This window comes from Pteronotus mesoamericanus, unplaced genomic scaffold (assembly GCF_021234165.1).
Source record: "Pteronotus mesoamericanus isolate MK-2021 breed Mesoamerican mustached bat unplaced genomic scaffold, CSHL_Meso_final contig_163, whole genome shotgun sequence".
NCBI classification, from domain to species: Eukaryota; Metazoa; Chordata; class Mammalia; order Chiroptera; family Mormoopidae; genus Pteronotus; species Pteronotus mesoamericanus.
Genome location: NW_026555064.1, coordinates 6499577 through 6525698, shown reverse-complemented (window position 1 = coordinate 6525698; position 26122 = coordinate 6499577). Strand labels below are relative to the sequence as shown.

The 26122-nt window shown below is 45.7% G+C and overlaps 1 protein-coding gene across 1 annotated transcript in view; it reads right to left on the bottom strand.

Moving 5' to 3' along the window:
- The window catches only part of SLC10A7 (solute carrier family 10 member 7), a 195239-nt gene that overhangs the window by 11136 nt on the left and 157981 nt on the right, over nucleotides 1-26122 (bottom strand). The window contains exons 8-10 of the mRNA XM_054562781.1: nucleotides 25636-25801; nucleotides 24361-24412; nucleotides 16370-16443 (exon numbers count right to left, since the gene is read on the bottom strand). Coding sequence (XP_054418756.1) covers nucleotides 16370-16443; nucleotides 24361-24412; nucleotides 25636-25801 — 292 coding nt within the window. The remainder of the gene's footprint in view (nucleotides 1-16369; nucleotides 16444-24360; nucleotides 24413-25635; nucleotides 25802-26122) is intronic.

The following is a 26122-nucleotide window of genomic DNA, read 5'->3' as shown; positions in this document are numbered from 1 at the left end:
CTGCTGGCCGTAGGGAGTCCGGGGGCTTCTCTCTTCAGTTGTCATGGTAATTTCCCACTTTTGTTTAGTTTGTCCTTGGTGAGAAACATCCATAACTTGACTACCCAAATGTCCTCCACAGTGTCATTCGAATTCTCTCTCTTTGTCGTTAGTGAATCTCTCAGAAAAGCCCATGGTTGCCTTTAAAAGTCATTGGGGTAGATGGTCTCCTCAATCAAAATGTAACCTCGGGAGGCACCCCGTGTTTGAGAAACATGGCCACTCTTTTCTGGTGTCACTAAATGCCAATCCATGTGTCCTCTTTCCTAACACACACACACACACACACACACACACACACACACACACACACAGAGTCACAGAAAGGCAAATTCACTGGCACTGATTTATCTCAATCACTAAACAAAGGGGCAATTAGAGGCCATTTCTAGAGCCCAAGGTGACGCCATGATGGGGTCTGGTGACAGTTTTAGAATTTGGTTAGAAAAGGTTTTCAGTTAGGATCACCCCAAAGCAGCTCATTTTCAGCAGCCCCGCTGCCGTTCTGTGCGGGGAGCGGGGATTCCTCAGGCCCAGCAGCCTGCACCGGGCAGCAGCACAGAGGCTGCTGCGTGAGGGTCACAAAGCCCTGGGCAGGGATGCCACTTCCGCCGCTCACCTCCTGGGTGACCTTCATGGGGCACATTACTTAGCCTCAGTTTTCATATCTGTAACATATACCTACTTTGTAGGTTTAAAACAATAACTGAAATAACACACGACGTCTAGTAAGAAGTAAGCCTGTACCCCCGTGTGCCAGACACTGTGGCAGGTGCCATGAACAAACTGGCAAATCCCCATCTGCCTGGCGCTTGTGCTCCTGCTCCTTGAACAGGAGAGAAGACAGAGAGCACCGAGCCGAGGCCAGGCTCACAGCCAACCCCACCTCCACCAAAATCGTGGCACAGGCCAGTGAGTGAGGAGACGCAGGGCTCCTGTCCAGAAAGAGACCGTTAGGCACAATGGATTCAGCGAACCCTTGTGTTGTCCTGATTCTTAAAGAGGGTAAAAAGAAAGTCTACCTGCTTACAGGACAACGGCATGACTCGGCCTGCGGGCCATGGCGCCTGCTCCATCAGTCCTGAGCTGCCCACGCTGTGGCCTTTGGGGGCAGGTGGTGTTTAGTCTGCACGCCCCCAGAAGTGCATCCTGCTCATCATCCTGGCTATTCCAGGACTTCCCCAAACCCATTCTGGAAAGTTCCAAAGGCTGACAAGTCAACTTCCTGCAGATTTCCTTTGGAAGGCAGACAGGATGTCATAGACCAGGTGACCTGCTCTCATTCAGGCCCATCTAAATGACTGGTCTTTTGCTCCCATTCTACATGCTGCACTGCCTTGCCCTTGCTGCGGACGTGCATTCCACTCGCTCCCCATTTCTTTCATGTCTTTCTGTTGCTAACTGAAAACTGCTGCTGTATTATCTTTAGTTATGACTCCACCACAGCATCAGAACCTCTGTTATTGCTTCATGAGACACAGAAACAATTTTTGTCCTTTTAAAACAAAGAATCATCTAAAATGAGGTACAATGGAATTACACGTGCAAAGAAGAGCTCTCCTTTAGCTTTCCCAAGTGTCTGGGAACGCCACGGACCTAGAATGTTTCCGGATGGTGAGCAGAGGCCATGGCAGCAGCTCCGAGTGTCTAACAAGCTCCTAGGCTAGACCTTGGGCAGACAAACAAGATAATCTGTTATTTCTCCTCAACAGATGCCTACAAATGGAATTTCAATTTCCGGCCTTGGAGCCTGAACAAGGTCCCATTATCCTCTCCATCTCTGTGGAGAGCACAGGAGAGAGGAAGCTTCAAATGCCACACAGGGGATGTTGGCGACAGCGCTGCCCAAACTGGACATTCTCTCTGCTGTCCCGAAGGGCTCACTTGTGCTCCCACCACCCTCTTAGCTTGGACGGTTTTAAAGCTTGATCTCTTGCCCTGGCTGGTGCGGCTCAGTGGATTGAGCACAGGCCTGCAAACTGATAGGTTGCCAGTTTGATTCCCAGACAGGGCACATGCCTGGGTTGTGGGCCAGCAGCTTACTCCTCTCCGTCTCCCTCCCTTCCCCTCTCTCTAAAAATAAATAAATAAAATAGTAAAAAAAAAAAAATAAAGCTTGATTTCTTTCCTTGGGTAGTCAGAAGATTTTTAGTTATGTGAAGTAGGTGTTTAAATAAAACTTCCTTGAGAGATGTATCCTCTCCTATTTCAGAAACAGAATTAAAAAATATTCCTTTATCCAAAAGGGAGAATTAGGCCTGGAAGAACAAGAAAAGGACAAAAATAAGGCTCTGAGGCCATTATTAAGAGGAAATAATAACCCTTCCCGTAATCATGAGCTTTAGGCAGCAGAAAGCAGTGCTCAAGCTTTCGCCTTTGGGCGATCATACCCACAAGGAGCTCTGGACGCCTCCTCTGGAGTTCAGGGACACTTTCGTCTTCATTTGTATGTTGGTTGGGCAAAAGAGATCATACAAAGTAATGACACGGGGCTTCCTAGGCGTCAGGCACTGTTCTGAGGGTGTGCAGACATGGACCCATTCACTCGTATCTACACTGTGAGTAAAGCTACCATTGCCCTCTCCATTTTCCAGATAGCGAAGCGGAGGCAGGGGTTGACTAAAGACTTCCCCAAGGTCCCATGCAGCTAGGGACAGACTGTAAGTGCCAGCAGACTGGCTCTGTTTTATATGGTGCCCCTGTAATGCCTGAGTGACATTTGTCTGAGTTCGTAGGGACTTTAGAGAGGAGATGCTTGATGATATTAACATACGACAACGGAGGGAGAAAACCTGAGAATAATAATATTTACGCAAGAAAGGTCTGGCAGGAAGAGAGGTGCTTCTTTCAACAGAGGTGCCTACATGGCTGACCTTTTGATGTGCTTGGACCAGAAGCTGGGTGACGGCCACTTTCAGCCCATTAGGACAATTAAGGACTGTGAGCTTGTCTTCAGTTACCTGGGTTGTAGACCCACAAGTTCGCTGAAAGTTTTCTGTAAATAAAGATGCAAGATGGACCAAAACGAGCAGCTGGTGTTACTTCTGTTTTGAAGCAGACATGTCCTGATTGGAAAAGATGTTTAATGAATGGCCTGAGCCCGCTCGCCAGATGCTGAAATGAAACATTTAGCTCTACCAATTGAAGGTTTCCGCCTCGGAAGATGAGGTGCACCCTCACCTGCCTGCAAGCATTGTAGGAGTAATTAGCAGGCAGGGAATTCGAGAACGAATTAGAGGCTGAGCCACAGAGCCTTCATCCAAATGCTGCTGTGTCTTCCAGGAGGAGTCGCCATATTTAGGGAGACAAGCAGGGCAGGAAGTACAGGGGGATGACTTTCTTTTTTACTTCTCCAGGCTGTGAATGAAGAGTTGTTTGTCTTCTTAAAGAGAAAATCTGGTCTCTGTTCACACTCGAGGATGTGAGAATACCAAAGATAGGAGTGAGAATTTCATATGACAAAAAGAAAGCAAAGTCACCCAGAACGCATGGAGCCTGGCCATCACCACAGAACCAGCCCCCTCTGCCTGGCTCGGCAAAGCCTTGCTTAATGTGAGAGAATTTCCTACGTGAGCTTTTACGCAAATGAAGGAAAGCACTTGAACCAGTTGAGTCTGAGTCAAAGAGCAGCCGATGGGCATGACAGGCGCTTTCACTGATTCTGCCACGCTCGAAACTTAGTTTTCCCGAAAGTTCTCTATCCAGAATCCTCTTACCGGTGGACAGGGGAACTTCCAGAAAGCTTCAAAACTCTTAGGTAAGTGGTAAATGTGAGTCAGCTGTGACCCAGGTGAACGTTAATTATTCTTAATACACATTTGTTTGTTTGTTTTAGCAACATGGTCAGTTATTCTTCTGTCAGGAATTCTTCTCTTGATGGTATCGTGTTTATGATGAACAAGAACCTCAGAAGAGATGCCTTCTGAGATAAAAGAACAAGGCAGTTTTGATTTGGGGATTAGAAATCAGTTATTTATCCTTAAATCCATCTCTCTTAAAAAGGCCGACTCAGGTTTCTGTAGTGTAACTTGACTCCACGATGTCCTGCTAACCTGCTCCTGCCCTGTACTTGTTCTCAATGGCCTAAAAACCGGGGAGCTGAGGCCTTACGTAGAAGGCTGTCAGGCAGATGAAGAAATTGGGAAAACCCTGGGAGCCATTTCTGGAAGGAATGATGTTTTCCTAATTTCCTCAGTTTTCCTAAACCTCTGAATACTTAACATATCATAACACAGAGAACGGTGGAGTCCTCAAATCAGTACAAACAAATGGCCAACTGTACCCTACCTTGCGTTTTTGTCAGAATGCAGAACATAAATGCTTGCACGGAATGCAGTCTAACGCAGTGGCTGTCAGCTCAGCTGCATGTCAGAGTCACCTGGATGCCTGGGCCTGTCCTGAGGGACCCCAAGCGAACGGGTGTGGCGAGGGGTCCCAGCATCGCCGTTCGTGTTCAGCTCCTAGGAGGCTCTCTGTGGGCCAGGTGGAGAAGCTGAGTTTGGTGATAGGGGAGCAAGAGGACACCAGAAGGTTCTGGAAGTAGACAGAGGAGCCACTGTGTGCCAGCTCTGTCATTTACTCGCTATGCGAATGGGGGTGGGTTCTTGGGCTTTTCCGAGGCTTGGTTTTCTAGTTCGGACAATGTGATCAATAACAGCTATAGTGCAGGGTTGCTGTGAAGAGTAAATGGGATGACAAGGCAATGTATGTGCCTTATACAGTGCCCGGCACGTAGGAGGCACCAGGTAAATGCCAGAGCCTTCTGTTTTTAATGTGCTGAAGTGTCCTTATATCTATTTTCTGATTTAATGTTCACCTCAACCTTGTGAGATAGGAGAGAAATATTGGCTTGCCAGGCTGGATGTCTCTGTGTCTGGGTGACTTAGAATTTCATATCACTTTATTATCAAAATAACTCCACACCTTCTCTCACTGCTGGAGCGCCTACGGGGCTCAGTCTCAGAGCTCCATCCCACCTCTGCCCCCACCCCCGTCCCGCCCCCCCACCCCCAAGCTTCCCACTCTTTAATGACATCATCCAGTCTGAGAGCTTCAAATAACATCAGTGTGCTGAAAACTCCAGCCTGGACCGGATTCTCACCTTACAAAGCCAACGCTCCACTGGATGTTGAAAAGACGTCTCAAACCCAGTATCTTCAAAGCAGACCTCTTGGGCTGCCCCACAACCCAAACCTGCTCCTCTGCGACCCTCCCCGGTCCAGGGATGGGCCACTCTGTCCTTCCAGCCCCGCAGGCCAAATGCCCAGGAATGTCTTCAGTTCTTCTTTCTCTTACACACACATCCAATTTGTCAGCAAATCCTATCAGCTCTGCGAGAATACATCCAGAATCCAACGTGTCTCACTGTTCCACCAGCGTTGCATTTGTCCGGATTGAAGCCTCTTAATGGCTCTTCCTGTTTCTCACTGCAGTGCCCTTTCGCCCATCCAAACCATCTTTATTGAACACGGCAACCAGAGGGACCCTTTCAAAGTGGGCGCGGCATCTTGTCACTTGTCTACACAAAACCCTCCAATGGCTTCCCTTCTAACGGTCGATACGATCTTACACAATGTCACTCGCTCCCCTCCGTTGTTTTTTAGCAGGTGCCCTGTGACTCTCCCTCCCTCATCCTGCCCCCTGCACACTGGCCCCTTCTTCTCCCTCCAACTTGCCATGCGCACTGGTGCCTCAGGCCCCTCACCCCGCTGTTCCCTTCGGCTGGAATCTCCTTCCCACAAACATCCCCAGGGCTGGCTCCGTCTTTGCTTCAGATCTTGGATCCAATGTTGCCTTTAAGCCTGAAATCTTCTCCCCTCCACCCTGGTGCTCCTTATCCTCCTCCCTGCTTTTATTTTTTCCATAACTCTTACCACCATCTGACATGCCATATGTGTAGGTGTTTGTCTGTCTAACCCCACTAGGAAGGAAGTGAGATACAGGTGGGAATGTTTTTGTGTTTTGTTTATTGCTGTATCCTGAGGGATCAAAACAGGGCCTGGCACAGAGTAGGCACTAAATAAACGCTTGTTGAATGAATGACTGAAGTTATTTTTTAAGCATCTTTTCATTGACATCATTGCTTCCTATACATTTCTGCACTTGCTCTCAGTTGCAGAGGGGTTTGTCTTTTATTAATCACTTTTTAGAAAGTTTGCTCTAGCAATACTCGAGTACTAATACCATACTAGAGTAGTATATTAGCACTAGTACTCGAGTGCGAGTGCATAGAGTAAACTTGCAGCAAAGGCAGCTCTGGAAAGTGTCACTTCTACAGTATCATCAATGTGCTCAGCCTCAGGACAGGTGACATTCCAAAGGAGCTGGCTTCCTGGTACCTAGGAAATCTTCTCAGTTGTGCCCAATTTTATATCTTGTCCTATCCCCAGTGTAACTTTTCAAATTCTAATAAGCACCCCATGGCTTTAAAAATAGGGCAGCTAACTTTAATTTCTAGCTGGAGTTGCTCGGATGGGGCTGTGTTTGGGGACAAGGAGTGGTGGTGTCGGCCTCGTTTTGCGGCCGCAGGTTCATTTATTCATTTAATATTCACTAAATACAAGCAAACTGGCTTACAGTGTCTTCTCCCATTATGGGAGCTGCTGGGAAGAGAGACGAGTGAATAAAGAACTGGTGCGACGCAACTCTGAAACGACAGCTGTCATTCGACCCTCTGCTGGCAACGTCCTGGGTGAGAGCCCTCGCTTCACTCACAGTAGACACCTGTTGTTCTGTGAGGCACACTGGAGTGCCACTGGAGATTTCCCACGTTCCAATGTGAGTCGTGATCACGGAAACCGAAGCCCCCTGCAGCTGGCAGCCAGGGCAGAGACGGGCGGGAAGCACCGGGAGAGGGCCGCTCTCGTCTCCCGCACGGGGCGAAGGCGTCATCCGCAAAGACAAGCCCCAGAGGGACGGAATGTGTTCCTCTCACTTCCTGCGGCCCTTCCCTCTCAGAAGCACGGTCATTATTGTGTAAAATTAATCTCTGTAGAGCTACTTCTCACTATGACAAGGTGGTTTTGACTCTGAAGCAAACATGAGACCATGGAATTAAAAGCTTGCACACTAACCGCTGACGGGAGGCAGCGCATAGGGATGAAGAGGCGGTGTAGTGCGAGGTGCCACTGAACGCCGTGCGAGGTGGCCCCGTCTCCTCGCCGGTGGGCTCGGCTGCCGTGATGCGGATGCCTGAGGTCCCTCGTGCCCCTGCTGCACCTCCCAGACTGAGCGAGCGGCCCACGGGCACGCCCCTCCTGGGTATTCAGTTCCTGAAGGACTGCGGGTGTGATGGAAAGGGTCTTGAATGTGACACCAGAGACCTGGGTTTAAATCCTGCCTGTGTCACCTACCAGCCACAGGATCGGGTGATCTGACTCTAAGACACTCAGTTTCTAACTGCTGCCGAAAACGAGGCTGCGATAACTACTGCACATGGTGGTTGGAGGTTTCAGTGAGACAGGGTATGCGAAGTACCTAGTACAGTGCCAGGCCTAGAGTCAGCACCCCCAAAAGATTGCTATTATTATTAATATTCAAAATAGCATTGTGAAACAGTACTGCGAGGCTCAGACGTAGTGGTCTACAGGACAGACAGGGAAAGGGCTTGCCACTGAAATCTCCCTGGAACTTTAGAGAATGGTGACAGCTGCGACGGCCACAGACACTGCAACTTCCTACTGGGAGGCGCCCAGACCTCCGCTGGCCTCCTCCGCCCACCACCTGTCTACAGCCTGCCGATGACGGCTTGCGGTTGTATTTGGTTTGCTGGCTTCGGGAAAGCAGTGATTCCATCTGTGTGCCTTTCCTTATCTTTCCACAGTATCAGTTACACTGTGAGATTTTTTTTTTAAAGTCATATATATTTCCTTTCATAAAGGGATGCACGTAAAGATAACTCTCACATAGTAGTCCTTGTGAAATTGCTTTGAACACACACACACACACACACACGCACGCGCGCGCGCACACACACATATATGACCATCGGCCTGCCAGGAAGACATGGTCTTAGAGGAAGCAAACCTCACTTGCGGAGGGCTGGGCGAGGCGGGCACGGGCGGTTTGCTTTTCATCAGGTTCTGCTTTATAAACACTGGCATTCTTCCACATCCTTACACATCTAAATGCTGTGGTTTAACCAGAGGGGAACAAACAAAAACTCAAGAGGACACTTGAAATTTAGGCAAAATAGTGGGAACTTCGGCTACAGATCAGACAGCAGGAGCGGGTATTAGTCCTTCCTAGACATTTCCCCAAGGCCACGGAACGTGGACGTGTGGGATTCCTAGACATCAGGGCCCAGGCCTCCGGAGTTGTTTTTTAAAATTATATTGCTTATTTAACTTCTTCACAGTACTCAGTACTGTGTCATAAGAACATCTGTGTCCTCAGTATCTCCTTTGGCTAATGATGAGATAAAAATATCTAAAAGTGGGGTGCACCATGGCCAGGCTAAAGTTTAAAAACCCCCATAACTAACAACCCAGGTTGACCCAAACTGGTTCCCCCAGCAACAAAACACACCCACACAAACTGGACCGAATGCTCTGCTGGGTCAAAGCCTCTCTGAGAACCTGGGCTCATGGGCCAGGATCCCTGGAAGCTGGAGGGGATCATGGGTGCATGTGACGCGGTGGCTCTCAAGCTTTCATGTGCATAATACTCTTCTTTCATGTGTGTTACAAAAATCAGTCTCCAGGGTCTTATTCTTAAAAATACTGAGCCAGGAGGCCTCAGGCGAGGCCCACTAATCTAAGTTGGTTTTTTTTTTTTTTAGGAGGCAATGTGCTAGGGTTCTGACGGCCGCCCTTCGAGAAATGCTGATCTCAGGGTGTCCCTCTGAATGATGCAGGATTCTGAAGCGAAATACTTATGTCTTTCAGAGTCAGAGAATCACTGAGCGTCAGAACCGAAAGGGCCAGGGATCGTCCCATCTGAACCTTTCATAGTTAGGAGGCCACGGGGCTGACACCAGCGGCTGGTCGCAGCCCAGGACCTCGGCAGAGCTTTCATCACAGCTCAGCATGCTGGCTGAGTCAGACGCGGCTCGAGGTCCCGCTCAGCCATCGAGGGTCACGTGACTTTGGGAAGCTTGGTTATCACTTGAGAACCTCATTTTCCTGATCTGGGATGTAAAAAAGGAGGAAACAGAAACCTCATTTAAAGTAAAGTAGGAGGCCAGGAGGGGGCGCGTCTCACATCCCACATTAATCTGGAAGAACTCTTTGTGAATAGGGTCCCCCGCCCAGCAACTCCCATTTCCCCCTCCATAAAGGCTTCCTCTCCTTCACGTTAGTGGACGTGCCCGGGGCCTGCCACGATCGCACGTTCCGGGTGGCAGTTCTTGGGGGTTCCCGGGGAAACCCATTTTGCTGAAGGACCGCGGGCTGACTTGCAGTTTGGGGCCTGCAGGGTGCCTGGGGAGTGCCGGGGGCTGGGGCCGGGTAAGGACTGTTGGGAAGGGACCTACAGGCTGGTCGTGCGTAAGTTCCAGATTCTCTCCAGCAGAGAGTGCCCGTGGCCAAAGAACTTTCAGTTCGGTGGGCGTTAGCAACACCCCCACAGCCTCGCCAGCAGGTTTGAATGAAAGTGAGCTGCCGCACGGATGGGTATTTTTAACTCAATGTGCGTTGGCAGCCAAACACAAAAACTGTTTAGACCACCTACCCTGTAAACTCAGCATCCCAGCTCTGGCCTCTCAATTGCTCGCACTGGCACCTTGCGTGAGAGGGCCTCTCAAAGCAGGCGCAGCTGCCTTGTGGGGCGGGACTCGTCACCTGGAGGCCCGCCTGAGGCAGCCGCTGGCCCTCCTCACAGCAGCTGGACACAACCCCGCAGGAAGCTGCCATCCCGCGCAGCCCTGAGGGCTTCCTATGCAGACTGCCGACTTGCCTAGATTCTTCTAGCTAGTGGAAGTGTCCCCAAAGTGCTCAGGCAGTCTGGGTATTAATGAGTCCATTTATTTCATTTATCAGGAAGAGTAACAAGTGAGTGATCTCATCAATAAAAACCTATTTCTGAATTCATTATGCTAACCTGTTGGGTTGAGAGAGACAAAGATAACAAAAGCATTTGTTGTAGCTGCTGTGGGGTATTTCCTTGAGGATAAAACAGGAGTGGAAGGCCCCAGTGAGAACTTTCCATTTGAGCAACTGTCTGTCCCTGGTGCTGAAGCCTAAACTAACTAGTAAATCATACACCACACGGTCAACACAGAAGTATTTTCAAGTAAATTACTTTATATAATAAGCACTTAGCACAGTGTTTGCCCATTAAGTTCTCAATTAATGCCAGTTGTTATTATTCCTCCTATGGAAAGCATAATGGAGAGTTTTAAAAATAAATCAATAAAAGGTACAGAAGCTCTGTTATTGAAGCTGAATTAATGAAATCTAAAAGTAGGTGATCTTTTACCACAAATCAAGACTTACTCTGCCCTAATCTATCTCTGTTTCCTACATGGTATCAGAAGTCTGGGTTCAAGTTCAGAGAAAAGGCAGCAGCACAAGCCAAGGCCCACGCGGTAACTGTGTGAGGAGGAGGATAAAATCAGGCCTAAGGGGCGTGGATGAGGAGAGGTTGGGGCGTCGGGCCGTTGGGTGTCGCGGTGAACACCGCCTGCTACATCACTAATGTGGCTGGTATTCGGGGGTCACCCTGGGGATCCCCCAGAGACGTGCTATTCTCTTTGAATACATATTTGCTGCCTGGACCCGGGAGACTTCCTTAAGTTTTATCAGAGTCTAGACGTGCGAGCAATGATGCCAAATTCGGAGTCAAAAATTCAAAACAAAACCGTCTGAAAACCTTGGAGGAATGTTAAACGTATCACTTTGCTAGAGAACGTACACTTCTCTCTTTACGTGGATCAGAAAATAGCACCCAATGACGGGCCCTCCCCACTCTTCCTGAGCATGGCAGTCCAGTCTGCCGGGTCTTTCACTTCAGGGGCGTCTTTCAGGATCGGTCAAACGGCGGGGCCCCCACACCGCCGCGCCCTACAGAGCCGTAACGGTAACTCTGGCCGAACTGCAGGACAGAAGCACTCAGGGCTCTGCCCACAGACAGGTTTCTGCCGTCCGCCCTCACTCTGCGCCCCTGCGTCCCCTTTAGCGGTGCTTTGTGCCGGGCTCTCCCTTAGCCTGCGGGAATGGAGCCCAGACTGCGCCTCACCAAAGGGAAGGGCTGGCTCGTCAAGACTCACTTTACACGGCACACGACTTCCCGGTACGAAGGAGCGCGAAAGAAATGAGTGCCAGTTTGTGACTGGGCCACAGGGAATCTATGTTTATGGGAACAATTATAGTCATGAAGTACTTTAAAATCACCTTATAACCAGCAATGCAACCAGTAAAACCATCCTATAACCAGCAATGCAATCAGAAATAACTTTCTTTTTTAAACAATTGATAAAACAGTCCAAACCCACACTGAGCCTGCTCAATTGCCATATGTGGAACCAGTAGAGCACTTTCTGGTCTTCTAAGTGCTTTTGTATCCTCTTATCCAATGCAGTGCTGGATGTTTGCAAGCCCAAGATCCAGCCTCTACACGATCTGGGATAAGTTCTTAAGTTTTTTTCTATGCTTTCATTTTTCTGTATGCAAAATAAGATAATTACTGACTTGATAATATTCTATCTGGTTCAGGTAACATGACTTAATAAGTTAAGTGCTGTTAAAAAGAACTCCCCATTGTAGGAAGGGTAGTTTTATTAATAGTCTTCATGTGCCAAGTGGAATCACTGATAAGCTTTAGGAAAAAAGAAAAACAGAAAGGCAAACTTTCGTATTTCAATTCCATTTCCTCTTGAGAAAATAACGTAGATGGCATTAAATGATGCTTTCAGCCCAAGTTGCAGGTAATCATTTAGCATTGCTGAAAAGCTTCCAAGTAAAATGGAACACAAGAACCTTTTCAGATTTTGTTTCTCCTATGAAAATCTTTGGAGAGTGTGATGATATTTTTAAATCTCTTTAGGAAGAAGCAACAGCCCTGTTCCCTTTCCTGCAATATTGTAACATTATCTACAGAACTGTTCCTTTCAAGAACTTGTTTCCTTTCCATCTATATCTGGGAGTCTGTTGTTGTCTCAGGGAGGAAATGTCAGCCGCGGGCACAGACTCGGACACTCACAGGTGGAGGGGACCTCGAGCCCGGTCCAGTCGACTTGCTCATTTTACAGCTGAGGAAAGCAGGGCCCACAGCAGCTAAGTGATGTGGTCCAGCTTCTGTGGAGAGAACTGCAACTTGAATCCTGACTAGAATCAGGTCTGTGTTCTTTCTACTCTTTCCAGAACCTGATGCCTACGAAAAAGTTATATTCTTTTTGCATAATGCATAGCTTCTTGTCACAGTTCAGCCACAGACTGGCAATAATGTATAAAGGTTGTGAGGAATAGCTGCTTGGTTCGCCTTTGTACAAAAGAGTCTATGAGTGGTAAGACACATAGTGGACTTTTAATAAATGTCGATCATGACACTCTATTTAAAATTTAAATAGCGTTCTTTCAACTGAGAAATGCTTTTGGAAATAAGAAACAAGCAGGAGTCTCACAAGTGACCTCCCAACAGTCAGCTGACATGTTCTCAGGGCATATGCTTTCAATTTGCTGTTTAAAAAAAGTAACAGCTAATATAAAGATACACTTAACTTAAGGATATCAAACATCCTGAAACATTCTCTTTCTAGGTAGAGTAAGAAAGTTTTCTCCTTCTATTAGAGCTCTAGACAAGCAAAATGATTTGAATACGCAAGAGAAAAAGATAAATAAAATAAAAGTAAAACACTAATTCCACAGGGTGTCTCGGATCGAATTTCCTTCTTGATGAGATCTATTGACCGACTGTGCACTGAGCCATTGTTAACTAGGGTACAAGCTGTTCTCCAATCTCTGCGATGTAAAATACCTTCTCATTATCATACGAATATCAGCGTCAAGCTAGAGACTACTTTGGGCGAGTTCCCTGCTTTCATGGCACCCCCCAGCATGGGATGCTGTCTTGAGAAAATATCAAATCATGTCCTGCCCTGAGCTGAAGCCACCGGAGCCCAGCAGACAGGCTCGGCCGCACTGTTTCAGGTGTGGCCGGCCTCGGCTCTGCCCGTCCTGCAGGCCTCCTCCGGCTCCCTGAGCGAACTCCAGGGAATGGCATCACGTCGGGCTTTCCAGATGGATTATGTGAAGCCATAGCTCAATGTCATTTTCAATAGGAAGCCTCATAATTAAAGGTCAAATAGTCACTTCATCTGCAATCAATCAATAGAAAAAGTACTAATACGAAGAACTAATCAATCAATGGCAAATGCACTAATAAAAGCAATGAATCAAATTCAGCATGTGGGTAAGCGCAAGTGCATGGAAGAGATTGAGACAGGGCAAAAGCAAGAACAATAAAATAAATTGAAAGTGTATGTACAAGAGAATATTCAGAAGGCTGCTCAAGCAAGAGTTTTCATCTTTGGTTCTATGGCCTGCAATGGTGTATTCTTAAATACAAATACTGGGTGTTAGAGTGAATGCTATTTCTTAAGGATTCTATTTGAGACGTTGTGCGCGTGTATGTAAAACCACTACAAGAATACTATGATAGTGACTGCAAAAGGGATAGATAGATATATTTTCTAAATACCAAGCAGGTATAATCTGTTGTATTTCGTCTATGCGTAAGAGGTGAGAGAAAGCGCAAGTCCAAGTGAAATTATCTGAAATTTCCTCCTTTTTGCTGAAATACGTATGCATCACACTCAGTGTGATGTTCCTTCATTTCTACGCAGATTAGAAGTTGCATTAGGATAATTTTTACCCATGTAGATAAGAAGTTGCATTAGGTCAGTGCATGACATATCCTCTGTACCAGCTATGTCAGGTCACCAGGAGATGGAAACGTGCACTGGATTCTGTGAAAACTGACAGAGTAAACTTCAGGGCCTACCAAGGCCATTCCAGCAGGAGGATCCAAAGAGCCCTTGCTCTGTGTGGAAATAAGGGGGCTCCTGGGGCAGGGGCAGTCGTGCCACCTGTCTGAGACAGGGGAGCAGCAAAAGGGCTGTTTCTACAAATGTTGTAGCAGGAAGGAAGCCAGATATGATCAAGGGATCATAAAATGGTCAGGTTGGAACTAAACGTCCCTAATGTAAGAGCTGCAGAGACAAGGCCTGGGGAGGTATCAGACGACGAGTCAGGAGGAGTATTAGGTTTTATAGTTTCAAGAGAGATTAAGCCTCTCACATTACAGAAGTAACTAAGGATTTACACTACATGGTTACTTAGATAATTACACTAGTATCAAATGAGAGAACACTACAAAGGCACACAAAATCCAAGTGGACCCAACCGTTTTTAACAAAACAGCTCTATCTTATGGGTTTTGAGCTCCTGTTTTCTGAAACTTCGCTTTCAGAAAGCATCCAGAATAGAAGAGTATGGGTTTGGGATTAAGAAGGACGAAGAAACAAAAAGACAGAGTGAGTAAGTGTTTTGCTTACAAAGAAGAGGCTACTGTTAGAGGAGGCATATGCTTCTGGGTGGAGCTCTTTGTTCAACACCGCTAGTCCAGCACAGAGAACATCAGGGAGAAACCAAAATATCCATTTTGTTTTCCTGACAAAAGTAACCCCCTAGGGGTGGATCGGGTTCAAAAGCCCACAGCACAAAGGCTCAAGTGCATTTGCTGCGGCCGTGGCTCGGCATCTGCCTAAGGACCCGGGTTCATTGGATCCCTGAGTCGGGACCTCTGAGGTGTCTAGTGGCACCTGCCTCTGGACTCGCTACTTTTATAACAGCCCGTTACTTTTTAGGAGACCCGGAAGGACATCCAGACATCACATCATAATAACCACATGGGGGAAAAGTGTAAGGTGATTTCTTGGAGGTCCGCAATTAAACCACATCTCTTATGTGAAAATCTACAAAGCAGGAGGTTGGAACCCTGGAAATGGTAACAGAGTCGTAACTACTGGAGATAGAAAATAACTAATAACAACAGCTACTGCTGAAAGAGTATCTGCTGTGTGCCCGGCAGCACGCCTAGCTCTTCTGGCGGGTGATCTCATTTATCCACAGTAATTTACACACATGCTGGCATGGACTGACTACCCATTATGTTTAAGTACTGTGCCATTGTTAATCTTTACAATCACCTTACAAAGTGAGGATTATACCTCCCCATTTTACAGATGAGAAAGCTAAGGTTCAGGGAAGTTAAGTGACTTGTGCAGGGTCACAAAATCAGGTTTGCAATGTGGCTTTCAAAGCTCCTTCGACTTCAATTTGATGATGATTATAAAGAAAACGTACCAAGCATACTGCAATGTATGAACAGTATACATATACATACACACACATATGTGTGTGTGTGTGTGTGTATAATTTATTCAAATAAGCTGAAGCCCTAGATAGAAACTGCTCCTTAAAGAGTTTATCCAATTTCTAAATCATTTTCCAAATTTGGTGAGACCGACAACGGATTTGATTAGACAAATAGTGTGTGGGATTAGTAAAAACATTATGAAAAGTCTTTGCTTTCCAGCTTCAGGCTGAACTCGTTTACCATGTACAGACTTACAGCAGGGTCCCGGTTCTTCATTCCCTTCCGTGAGTCACGTGCCAGAGTGCAGAGGAGTTTCTGTGACGTGTTTTTACCACAGTGCGCCCGACTCGCCCGAGGAGTTTGTGAATGACGTATATTTCAGTAAGGTTTCTGATTACTTACTGACTTTTAATGACTGAAAACATAGGTTTGGATGACTGGACATGTTATTGGGATAAAAGCACGAAACGGGATAAAACTAAGTTGAAAACAGCATCTTTCTTCTTGATCTATTTTTTTGTCCATTAAATAAATACTTATCTCCCTTTAGGCACTAATCAGATTGAGTTAATAATAATTATACTGTGTTTCTTTATAGAAATAATATAACATTTTGAAATGAACTCTGAGCTAATGTGAATATCAAATCAGAGAAATAACATGATCTCCACCTTGCTCCAAAGCTTTCAGAAAATAAGGTAACATTTTCCAGGGGCAACTTTAGAGCCTTCCAAAGCCAGGTTTTTGCCCACTGGGTCCCTACCCTCAGCCTTTAACACTAACATTCTAGATTGAAAACCTCTTGTGAAAATCGGAAAGACGTTTTAGGCCCTCAAAAATTGGTTCAATCATATACAGGTATTTCAAAGCAATGGCCCATTCTCACTTCGCTGGTGTTCTTTAACAGAGAGGACAATACCTTTTTCATTTCATTTAAAGAGTTGCTCGAATTTCATAGTCATAAGATTTAACTATCTGAGGGTAAAGTTAGTTTGTAAGTCTGTGAATCACTTACCCAATGTGAGGGATTTGTGTGTAGAACAGAAAATGATAGCCACAGTGTCTGCTGGTGTGAAACCCGAATTATTCCTAGGGGCAAAAAAAAAAAAAAAAAGAAAGTGCTTTACACATACTTTAATGAAAAGCCTATTTACCATACCCTAAATCAAATGTAGCACCTGCCTTCGTATTAACGTCCCTTTAATCAGTCCTGGTGACAGAGGTGATTCTATGCCCAAATGTGCAGAAGTGTCTGAATTTCTTTTTTGAGAACCATTTCCAAGTCATTTATCCTTGAAAAGGAGACAATTGTAAAATTGTGTGGTAGAGGTCTCCTAAGGTCACACTTGTCCTCAGCTTGTGGTGAGGGACTCTATGAAAATCATGCAGCACGGACTCCGTCAGCTCAGGCGCCCGGCTACCCCCGGACACTCACCTGGTGGCTTGGAAGAGTCAATGTATCTCCAGAACCGCTCATGCAAGGAGCGACGGTGCCCTTTCGGCCACAAACACACCCATTTGAGAAATACATGGTATGAACAAAGATTTGACATCATATGTTTTAGTAAAAAACCCCGAAATTATCACTTGCAGCAGTTACCATCTATCAACCAAGTACTCTGCATGTAACAATAACAATGCCACAAGATGGGCACGTTGTGGGACAGGCATCCCTACGTAGAGCTGAGAAAGCTGCGGTACAGAGAAGGTGCATTCATTGCCTGGGGCCCCGGAGCCAGCAAGTGACAAAGACAGGATTTCAATCAAGTCTGGGTCCTGTGTCTATGCTATGCTCTTAACTATTATTTTCCACTATTACAGAACACAGAGAACCCTCTTGAATAATATGTTTAGCATAAAAAAAAAATCTCTCTTGCTCAAAAGCTGTTAAATGTTATGGGGGTCATGGCGCACATCATATTCAGATTTCCTGGTTTGGATTATAAAGGTTTAGAGAGCCAGGACAAAGGTTAGAAAGGTAGTTATTATTATTGTGTCCTTCGTAAGTTAGAAATGATTCCTTCCTGCAGCATCGAGGTTTGAAGACACAGCAAGTCTATTCATTCCCTGCCCTGAACTCAGGCAGGAGTCAGCAAGTGGAGAAACGCTCTGGAACCTGACCGCATGCGCATCCTTGCAGACATAACAATCTATCCAATCTCTGAGGATCTCTAACGGAAGGGATCCCACCATTCCCCTCAGTAACCTCAGCCTCATATATAACTCCCATTGGGAGAAATCTTCCCTAAACAGGTCCCCACGTCCTGATTTCTTTGTTGTATACTCCCTGCAGGGGAGAAGGGCCCTCTCCTCCCCACCCCAGGCCTATATTAAGAGAACAGTTAATTGTCCTTCAGTCTCTCCCCGGGGAAGTTGCAGAGGCTCATGCTTCTTAAACTGTCTCATCTCCAGCTCAGTTTTTGATAACAACTTTCCAAACTGCATTGCTGGTGTCTCACTTCGGCTGAGAATTCTCTGTGGACATATATCACTTGAGTATAATAAGATTGCCTTACCGCTCCTCCATGTCATTCTCCTACTTATGTTGTGATACCATTCCTATTTTTCAAGCACTGTACAACAGGGCCGACATATTCCCTGACCCCTTTATTCATCATGTTATGGAGGCCTCATGTGAAAGGGACTCTGTGAGGTTCTGTAAATGCGTGCAACAAAGGAAGACAGATATATACTCTGTGAAAGGGAAAGAGATTGAGACTGAGAGGGAGAGAGAGGGACGGGGGCGTGGGGAAGAGAGAGAGGGAGTGAGTGAGTTTTGGCACTGAAAGGAAGGACTATCTCAAGCGTGGCAGCGGGGTGGGGGATGAGGATGGAGCACACAGAGAACCTCTTGAAGGGAATGACAATTAAGCCGACCTTTAAAGAACAGGCTCAGACAGGTGCAGATGTGTATGTTAGGTCAGGGATAGTGAAGCTGAAGTATGGGAGTGCGGGGGCAATTGGCAGTGAGCAATTCTTCAGGCTGACTTGTGTGCAGGGACGCCGGCTTGTGACAAGGAGTGTGGCCTTGATAAGATGGGACAAGGAGGTTAAAGAGGAGTCAGCACACAGCACAGTAAAAGGCTGAAGATGATGAGACGAGGCAGGGAGAACCAGAATTACGGTGAGGGCGGGGGATGGGGGTAAGCGACAGGAAGACAGAATTAAAAGAACTTGTCAAGGGTTGACCCCTATGAAATCAGTGTTCCCTCCCGACAGCTGAAGAGCACAGCCTTTTGGGGCAAATGCACTGAAACCTAAACCCAGGCCATCTTTCTGCCTGCCTCTGAGGGTCGCTGTCAGGATAATTGTTCATGTTTGTTAAGAGTCCGGCACATTGCAAATTTTTAATATATGCTAGTTATTTTGCTGTTATGGTTGCTCTGTCAGAGAAGGAGGGATTAAAGAGAAATTGGAGCTTTGAGCATATAAGGCTGAGCAAAGCAACAAGGCCTTACTAGAAATAATGAAAGGAGGAGGCCCAATGCCAGCCGAGAAGGAGGCCTAGGAGTTCACAACCAAGTGTACGGAACTAGTAGTCGTGAGAGGGAACGGTGTTTCCAGGAAATCTGGTGAAGAGGAGAAGAGGGTCATGGGGGATTTGAACATGATTATCTTGAGGGAGCGAAGAGGCAGCAGACAGAAACAACGGTGAAGCCAGGGCCTCTAAGACACCCTACCAGACAAGACTGGGGGTGGGGAGGTCAGTCTAGGAAGGGGTGTCTCCTCTAGTCTGTGAGCTGTGAACAAAAGAAGACAAGGTGAGTGAAAAGTACAGAACATTTTCAGGTAGAGAATGGGAAAGTGGAGGCAACTTATATCCGAGATTTCACTTGCTTTTGGAGGTAGACTGAGGCTTGGGAACCTAAGAAAGTAGAGAAGCTTGCAGTAGGCAGATTGGGGACTAGGACACACAGTCAGTTCACAACGGACACAAAACTGGTACAGGAAAGGACGTGCACCCGAGACTGTAGAGCCCGCAGCATAACTACCTGGGCTGGCTCTGGGCTGCCGGCCAGCAGTGCCTGCGGTGTCTGCAACACTATGAAGGCCCTTCTTTCTAGTCGTCTGCTACCCTAGTTTATAACCGATGGCTGCTGCAGCTGGATTCACACAGCTGGGTTTCCTCCCAAGAGAGGTGGCCCATACACGTCTCCTGTGGTGAACTTTGTTCTGCTTCATATTTATCCCCTTCCAGATTATAGCACATTTCCAACGTGTCAAAATCTCTCTGGTCGAGAAGGCCCCTCGGTCAGAGCAGCACGTGGCATGGCTGAAGAGGGCACCGGCAGACAGGCTTAATTGTCCTCTGTTTCAGGGAAGGAGGCCGAAGCTAGGCCCATGCCGGGAAGCTGTGGGCCCTACAGTTCTACTGACAGTTTGTCAGTCGGGGCGGAGGCTTAAAAACGGAATGTTTAAGGTTAAAAACAATATCCCCCTGAAACAGGGCTAACTTGTACTCTGTTTATAAAGTAAGAGACCACTTCACGTCCTGGATCTTGGGGGACCCACAGAGCAGCAGGCGCTCACGTCATCCTCCGTTCACGAAGAGGAGGACGACGATGGGGCTGAATAGCCGCAGCAGGACACACCGATTCTTTTCTAAGCACTTCGCTGCCTGTGCTTCTCCCTTCTCTGCACAGTCCTGTTGCCCTGCTTTTTCCACAAAGGGAACTCGAAGCACAAGAGGGTTAAATGACCTCCGTCAAGTCACACAACTGACAAGTGGGCTGCCCCAGATCTTGGAGATGAGGTTGCCTCTGAGAAGAAAAGTCTAAAAAACACCAAAAACAAAAACCACCACAAAATTTAGTGGATGAGAGCAGTTATCTTGTTCAGCGACCTTCCCCCAGCCATACTCTCGAGGGAGGGCTTGATGGTAGAAAGTCAAGACTAGACACAGAAAGACAGAGAGAGCTGTACATTGTATTTAAATAGTAATGCCTATAATTATTTTCAGCGATTAGCATCTCTATTGTGTCTGCTCACATTTTCGAAAGGAATCACATTACTATTTATTTTCTAATTCTACTTTATCTCTTTTTAATATTGATTTTCTTTTTATCCTGTTTTTGTAATTCTTTTGATCACTTTGGCTTCCCTTGAGATGTTTATTTCCTTTCCTTCCCAGCTGGTCTTTTTATTCTCTTACAAAGCTTTCAATCAGTGTTTTCCACATGATATTTATTTTGCCTTCCTTTGCCGTACCCACAGAGGAAAACATGTCAGAAGGTTTTACGGGTAGACTCTCAGAATGTGGGGTATGAAAGCTCCTCTGAGAGATCCTGCCTGAGCCCGATGTGCCGAGAGGAGGAAACTTCCCTGTGAAGTGCTTTCCTTTGTTAACCTCTGGACCTGCGTTTTGTCTTGGCTCATTTTGGGAGATGACCTCCTGTGTCATTAGCTGAGTGGCACTAAAAAAATTGCCCTTACTATTAATAGCAACGCCCTCTTCCTCCTCTCCCTCCCTCCCTCCCTTCCTTCCTTCCCCCACCCCCTCCTCCCAGGGCTATGGTGGGAGGCCCAGTGAGACAAATGTACTGATAAGGATTAAAAGGCCTACACAAATATTTGAATATTTGTTTTCTTCCTTTTCCCTTGTTAATGGTTTCTTTTGTCACTCTAGTGACATTCTAGGTTTCTATTACTCTGTTATCTGCTTATCAAACTGTCTTTTATATATTTTTAAAAGGCTCCCAAAGACTGCTTTCTTTTTCTAAGTTTTTTCAACATTTTTTTTTTTTTTAACTTTGACAGCTTCTCAAAGTTGTAGAAAGCTTAGGTCACTGCTGGCTGGCTCTTGGTCTGATGAATCAACTCTAATTTCCTAGAAACTATGACAAAGAAACGTCAGAAAGAATGTTTTACAAAGCTAGAAATGCTAATAGGTATGACTACCGTCTCCATTTTATAAATGAGGAAAGTGACAAAACTTACGAAGTTATTAAACAGGATTGAAACTCAAGTCCTTTGGGCTCCATAGGTGGAATTTATAACCTGAACACCGCTCTATAGCTTGAACAATGAGAACCAGAATAATAACTCTCAAGTATATTTTAAACACTCAGAGTAGAAGAGGTTCACATGCCAGACACTAGAATGACAACATGTCACTCAGTCAGTCTAAGAAATGTTAACCAGGTAAGTAGAGTATTGCAGGGAAGTTGAATTTTCTAGGCTGGATCTCTCCTGGGTTTATGCTAAACTTCCATCATCGCAGGTCAGCGCGCATGCTGTACAAAAAAGACTGCTATCCATGCTGAGATTTTTGTGTCTTGATATTGTCATTGGTTTTAGATTTACTGAATTGGTAACAAAAAGATGAAAGAAACCCCCAGGCTGATTTCACCAATTTTAAGTAGGAAGGAAAAAAAGTAGGAAAATAAAATTGTATTCAACAGCTTATACCAGATAGGTCCTTGTTCCAACTCTTGGTATCTCTGATTAATTTGTTTATGTTTCTGTGTGAACTTGAAGAATCCTGTTAAACATTCCCTATAAATTCCCTAAGCAAAATGAGCATTATGCATTTTAAAGGTAACTGAGGTAGTTTAGCGCAGCAGAAAAATCACGGGTCGATGCTTCTGGAAACAGCAAATGGAAGTGGATTTCAACTCTCAGTGTGCAATTTGCCGTCTGATTTTGGGTAAGCCACTAAACTGCTACTAAAATCTGACTTTAGGCGAGGTGGTAAACTAAACAGCTCTCACGGTGGGTCCTCATCTGCAAAATAGCAACATGCACAGTCTGGTCCCCGCTGCCGGAGTTACCAGAAACGGCACATGCACGGTCCTGGCACACTGCCGGCACGGGGCAGGGTTCAGGAAGTGTTGGCCATTTCATTCCTCCCATAGATTCCCCAGGTGCTATAAGGCCGCTCAGCATGGAAAACAAGTGAAAACCATTTTCCAAATTTTGTTCAATTGAAAAATCCCCCAATTTTAATGGGCTCTCTTGTGGCTACACACCCATTACCAAGGAGCAGGACTACGACCAGTCCATATTCTGGTGTTTATCAAAGAAGGCACGTCTGACATTGGGCTGAGCAAGTTCAAAACACAACAGAACTTCAGCGAAGAAATAGGCAGAGTAAAAGGGTCTCAAAAATTCATGAAAGTGCACAGTACTTCAGGCTGGAAATTCTCAATTCGAATTCAACCAGCTGTGCTACCGCCATCTCTCCTCCGGCAATCCCAACAGTGGCTACCCCGTGTTTTCCAAGAGTTTTTCAGTCACTGACAGGATATTGCCCCTGACTTCGTCTGACAGGATGGGAGGAGTGGTCAGATGATGCCCCGGCCACGAGGACCAGCAAACAAACAGCTGGGGAAAGGCAAACGTCTTTTCTAAGGTGACCTAACAAGGCTTTTACAAAAACAAACAAACACCCAAAAACTCTTTACAATAGCTCCTACTCTCAGACTTACCCAAATAGGTCACATTTTCTCTGTCACTCAGTAGCTCTAGGCTTTACTCTTACTCAAAAATCATGACCACACGCTTGGAAAAAATGCTTCCAATTACACCAACCTATGAGTTTTTATTGATCAGGCTCCTGCCGTACCAAGTGCCATCAGGGCCAGCCACCTAATGTGAGGCCCAGACCCTCGCTGCTCCGACATGTCAGGCCTTGTAAACGACCCAGGCCCTCTCCCTTGTGGTACCTCGCTGCCAGCACCTGGCATTCAAGGGCTTCGCGGTCTGTCCCAAGCTTACCTTTCCAGGTCCTATTGCTGTTTTTAATCTTCCCCTACTCTTATTGTCCCAGCATGTCGTGTGTGCGTGCCCACATTTGCCTTGTTGTTTCTTTTCCCACCAAGAACCCCTTCTTTGCATCTCTGTTTGCAGAGCAATTAGTCATTCATTGTGACTCATGTGACACCCCAGCCCTTCCATGAAGCCTTGCACTACCACTTTCTTTGGATTGACGGACAGGCTCACTTATTGTACCACTAAGAGGACACTTAATTATCAATGCACACATCTAGCCTATAAACTCATGCAGGTTCAAAATTACCTCTCATTTCTGGCATTCACTATGGTAACTTTCTCATACCAAAGGCTCAAGTAATATCTGTTGAGTGTATAATACGGGTGGAAGAAGTTGCGTTAGAGATGAGCCTTTAGGACCAGGGAAAATAAACAAGGATATTGGAGACCAATTTTGACACGGGGATAGCCTTAGCAAAGGGCAGAAATGAGAACGCAGGCTCTTTCAGGGGACAGCAAAGATTTTTACCTCGACCAAAAGCTTAGCCAGTGTGATTGCTAGTAATGAGTGGTTCATGAGACAGGCCTTGCCCTTAGCCCCCCAAAATGAACTTCATTCTGCAGACACTGGATAACCAATGAAGAGCGCTACACATGAGCGCTATGCTCAGAACTTTGAGTCATTGGAAGCGGTGTGAAATGCGTAAGAAGGTTAGGCCTAGAAGTGAAAATACCGGTAAGATATCCATTGCAATAATCTTGAGTGGGACAAGGGTTTGGGAGCACAAAAAATATTACAGAGGTAGGATCAAGAGATTTTAAAAAAAAAATAATGAAGTGAAGGATTCCAGTCTGAGTAACTCTATGGATGGTGGTTCCATTAATAATAAATAAATGAAAGAGATAGTGCTGGGGAAAAAAGATTAATTCTGTTCTGAGTATCTTGAGGATGGGGTCTGGTTAAGACAGTCAGGTAAAGATACCTAAGTGGTGAATGACAAAGTGGTAAGTCACGCTGGAGCTCACTCAGGTCTGGGTTTGCCAGCCATCAGCTGCCAGCCAACAGCTCGAGCTGGCAGAATGCATGAGGCGGCCTGAACCCACCACGTGCCTAGAAGAGAGGAGGGCCAAGGACTGACCCTCCCAGAATGTCTCAACTGGAGGATGGCAGGAGCAGGGGGAACGGCCAGGCAGACAGGAGAAAGGTGGGCACAGTGTGGTAGCATAGAGGTCAGGTCAAGAACATGCATCCTCATTTAGAAAACCAGCCACAACAAGAAATGCCAAATCACTTACCTTGTTGAGAAGATGAAGGTTAACAGCATAAAACTCAGCTGAATAGAAAATACTGAAAAAAAAAAAAAGATTGAGTCTAAATTAGTGCTATAAAAGCAGTATCTGTAGCATATTTACCAGTATGCTTCATTTGATCTGAAATTTATGAGAACTCAAATAGGAAAACAAACAAATGAATAAATAAGCATAGATTGCTGAAACAATAAAATCATTTAAATTAGTGGGACTCAACCTGTTCTTACGAACGATATCCCCAGATAAAATCGACAAGGTCTACTGCTCACAACAAATCTAAAACCTTCTTTGATTTAAGATTTGCTTATTTAATTTGTTCAGTTTACAGACAGCTGGTTTATACTGAGTATTTACAGCAAATAGCATAAATGAAGTAGGCTATAATAAATATTTTGGAATAACTCATCTTGATTTTATTAACATAAGATTATTAGATATTGCAATTACCAAAAGTTGTCTTTGGTATTACAGGATAAGTAAAACAAAAGATTTCTTTTTTTTTTTTTTGTTAACAATCAGTATTTTAATTACTTATTACATTTTAAAATATTGTTCTGAGCGCTGCCGGTAGCTTGACAGAGACCGAGAAGCTTGACAGACTGGCCTCGCCTATGGCTGATGCTGTCAGCCAGGGACACACCTCTCTTCTTGCCATCTCTCCTCCGGCGCAGAAGTCAGCAAAGTTTACTTAGAGGGCCACATAAAATACATGTTAGGCTTGAGGGCCATATGGTTTCTATGGCAACTATTCAGTTCTGCCTTCTAATTGAAAGCAGCCACAGATTACACACTAACAAATTTTTAAGACAGCACTTGCATATTATAGTCTGCCACTTCGTACAATAAAATTACATTACTTTGAGTATATTTTAATAGAAAGATGATGTAAATATTCACATTTTAACCATTATAAAATAATAATCTCATGGAGTAGAAATCTTACTTTTCATTCATGCTAAAGAATAAGATTAGCTTAAATTATGATACTATTAATTGGCAAAAAAGTGTTCGAACTAACATTTGAATTTGACAGATACTATGGCTGCTTCAGCTGGCATCAACCATTGTAAATCAGACATAAAAAGACGGAGGCCATTACTGATGTCTTTTGAAAAACAGGTGCACATGATAACGTCACTGAGCATATATAAGAGTATGAAACGAACCCTTCTTTTCTAACCAAATTAACACCCGAAGTGAATTTAGGAAACACAAGTTGCTACGCTTTGCTGTTGAGGAGGCGAGGGGACAGCGACTTACTTATGAACAGTATGACAACAAGGCTGAGCTTATCCAGGTCGATGTTCGGGTTGGAGAACGTGCCGCAGAATGTCGTGTAGATGATCATGAGCAGCACGCTGCTGCTGACGGCGCCGAACGGAGGCTTGGCTCTTTCGAGCCAGTCCTTGATGTACCTTCGCACTATCTGAAACACAGAGATCAACAGGTGGGTCGCTTTTCCGAGAGGGCGGGATGGAATCGGGCACGTCAAGACAATTCCGACAGCAGGAAGACGTGTGGGGAAGAGCATGATTTGGATGGCGGCCACAGGGAGTTTCAAAGCTCCTCCGCCACACCGCTCTTCTTCGGGGGAATTTAACATTTGTAACGCAACTTCCGCCGGTGTCCATAATGAGAATGTATTTTCAACTGCATTCAAATCCGTCCTTAATCATCCCAAATGCTCTTTGCTAGCTGTCACTGAGACATGCCCATTAAGCCTCCCCAAAGTTTGTCTCCTCTGCTC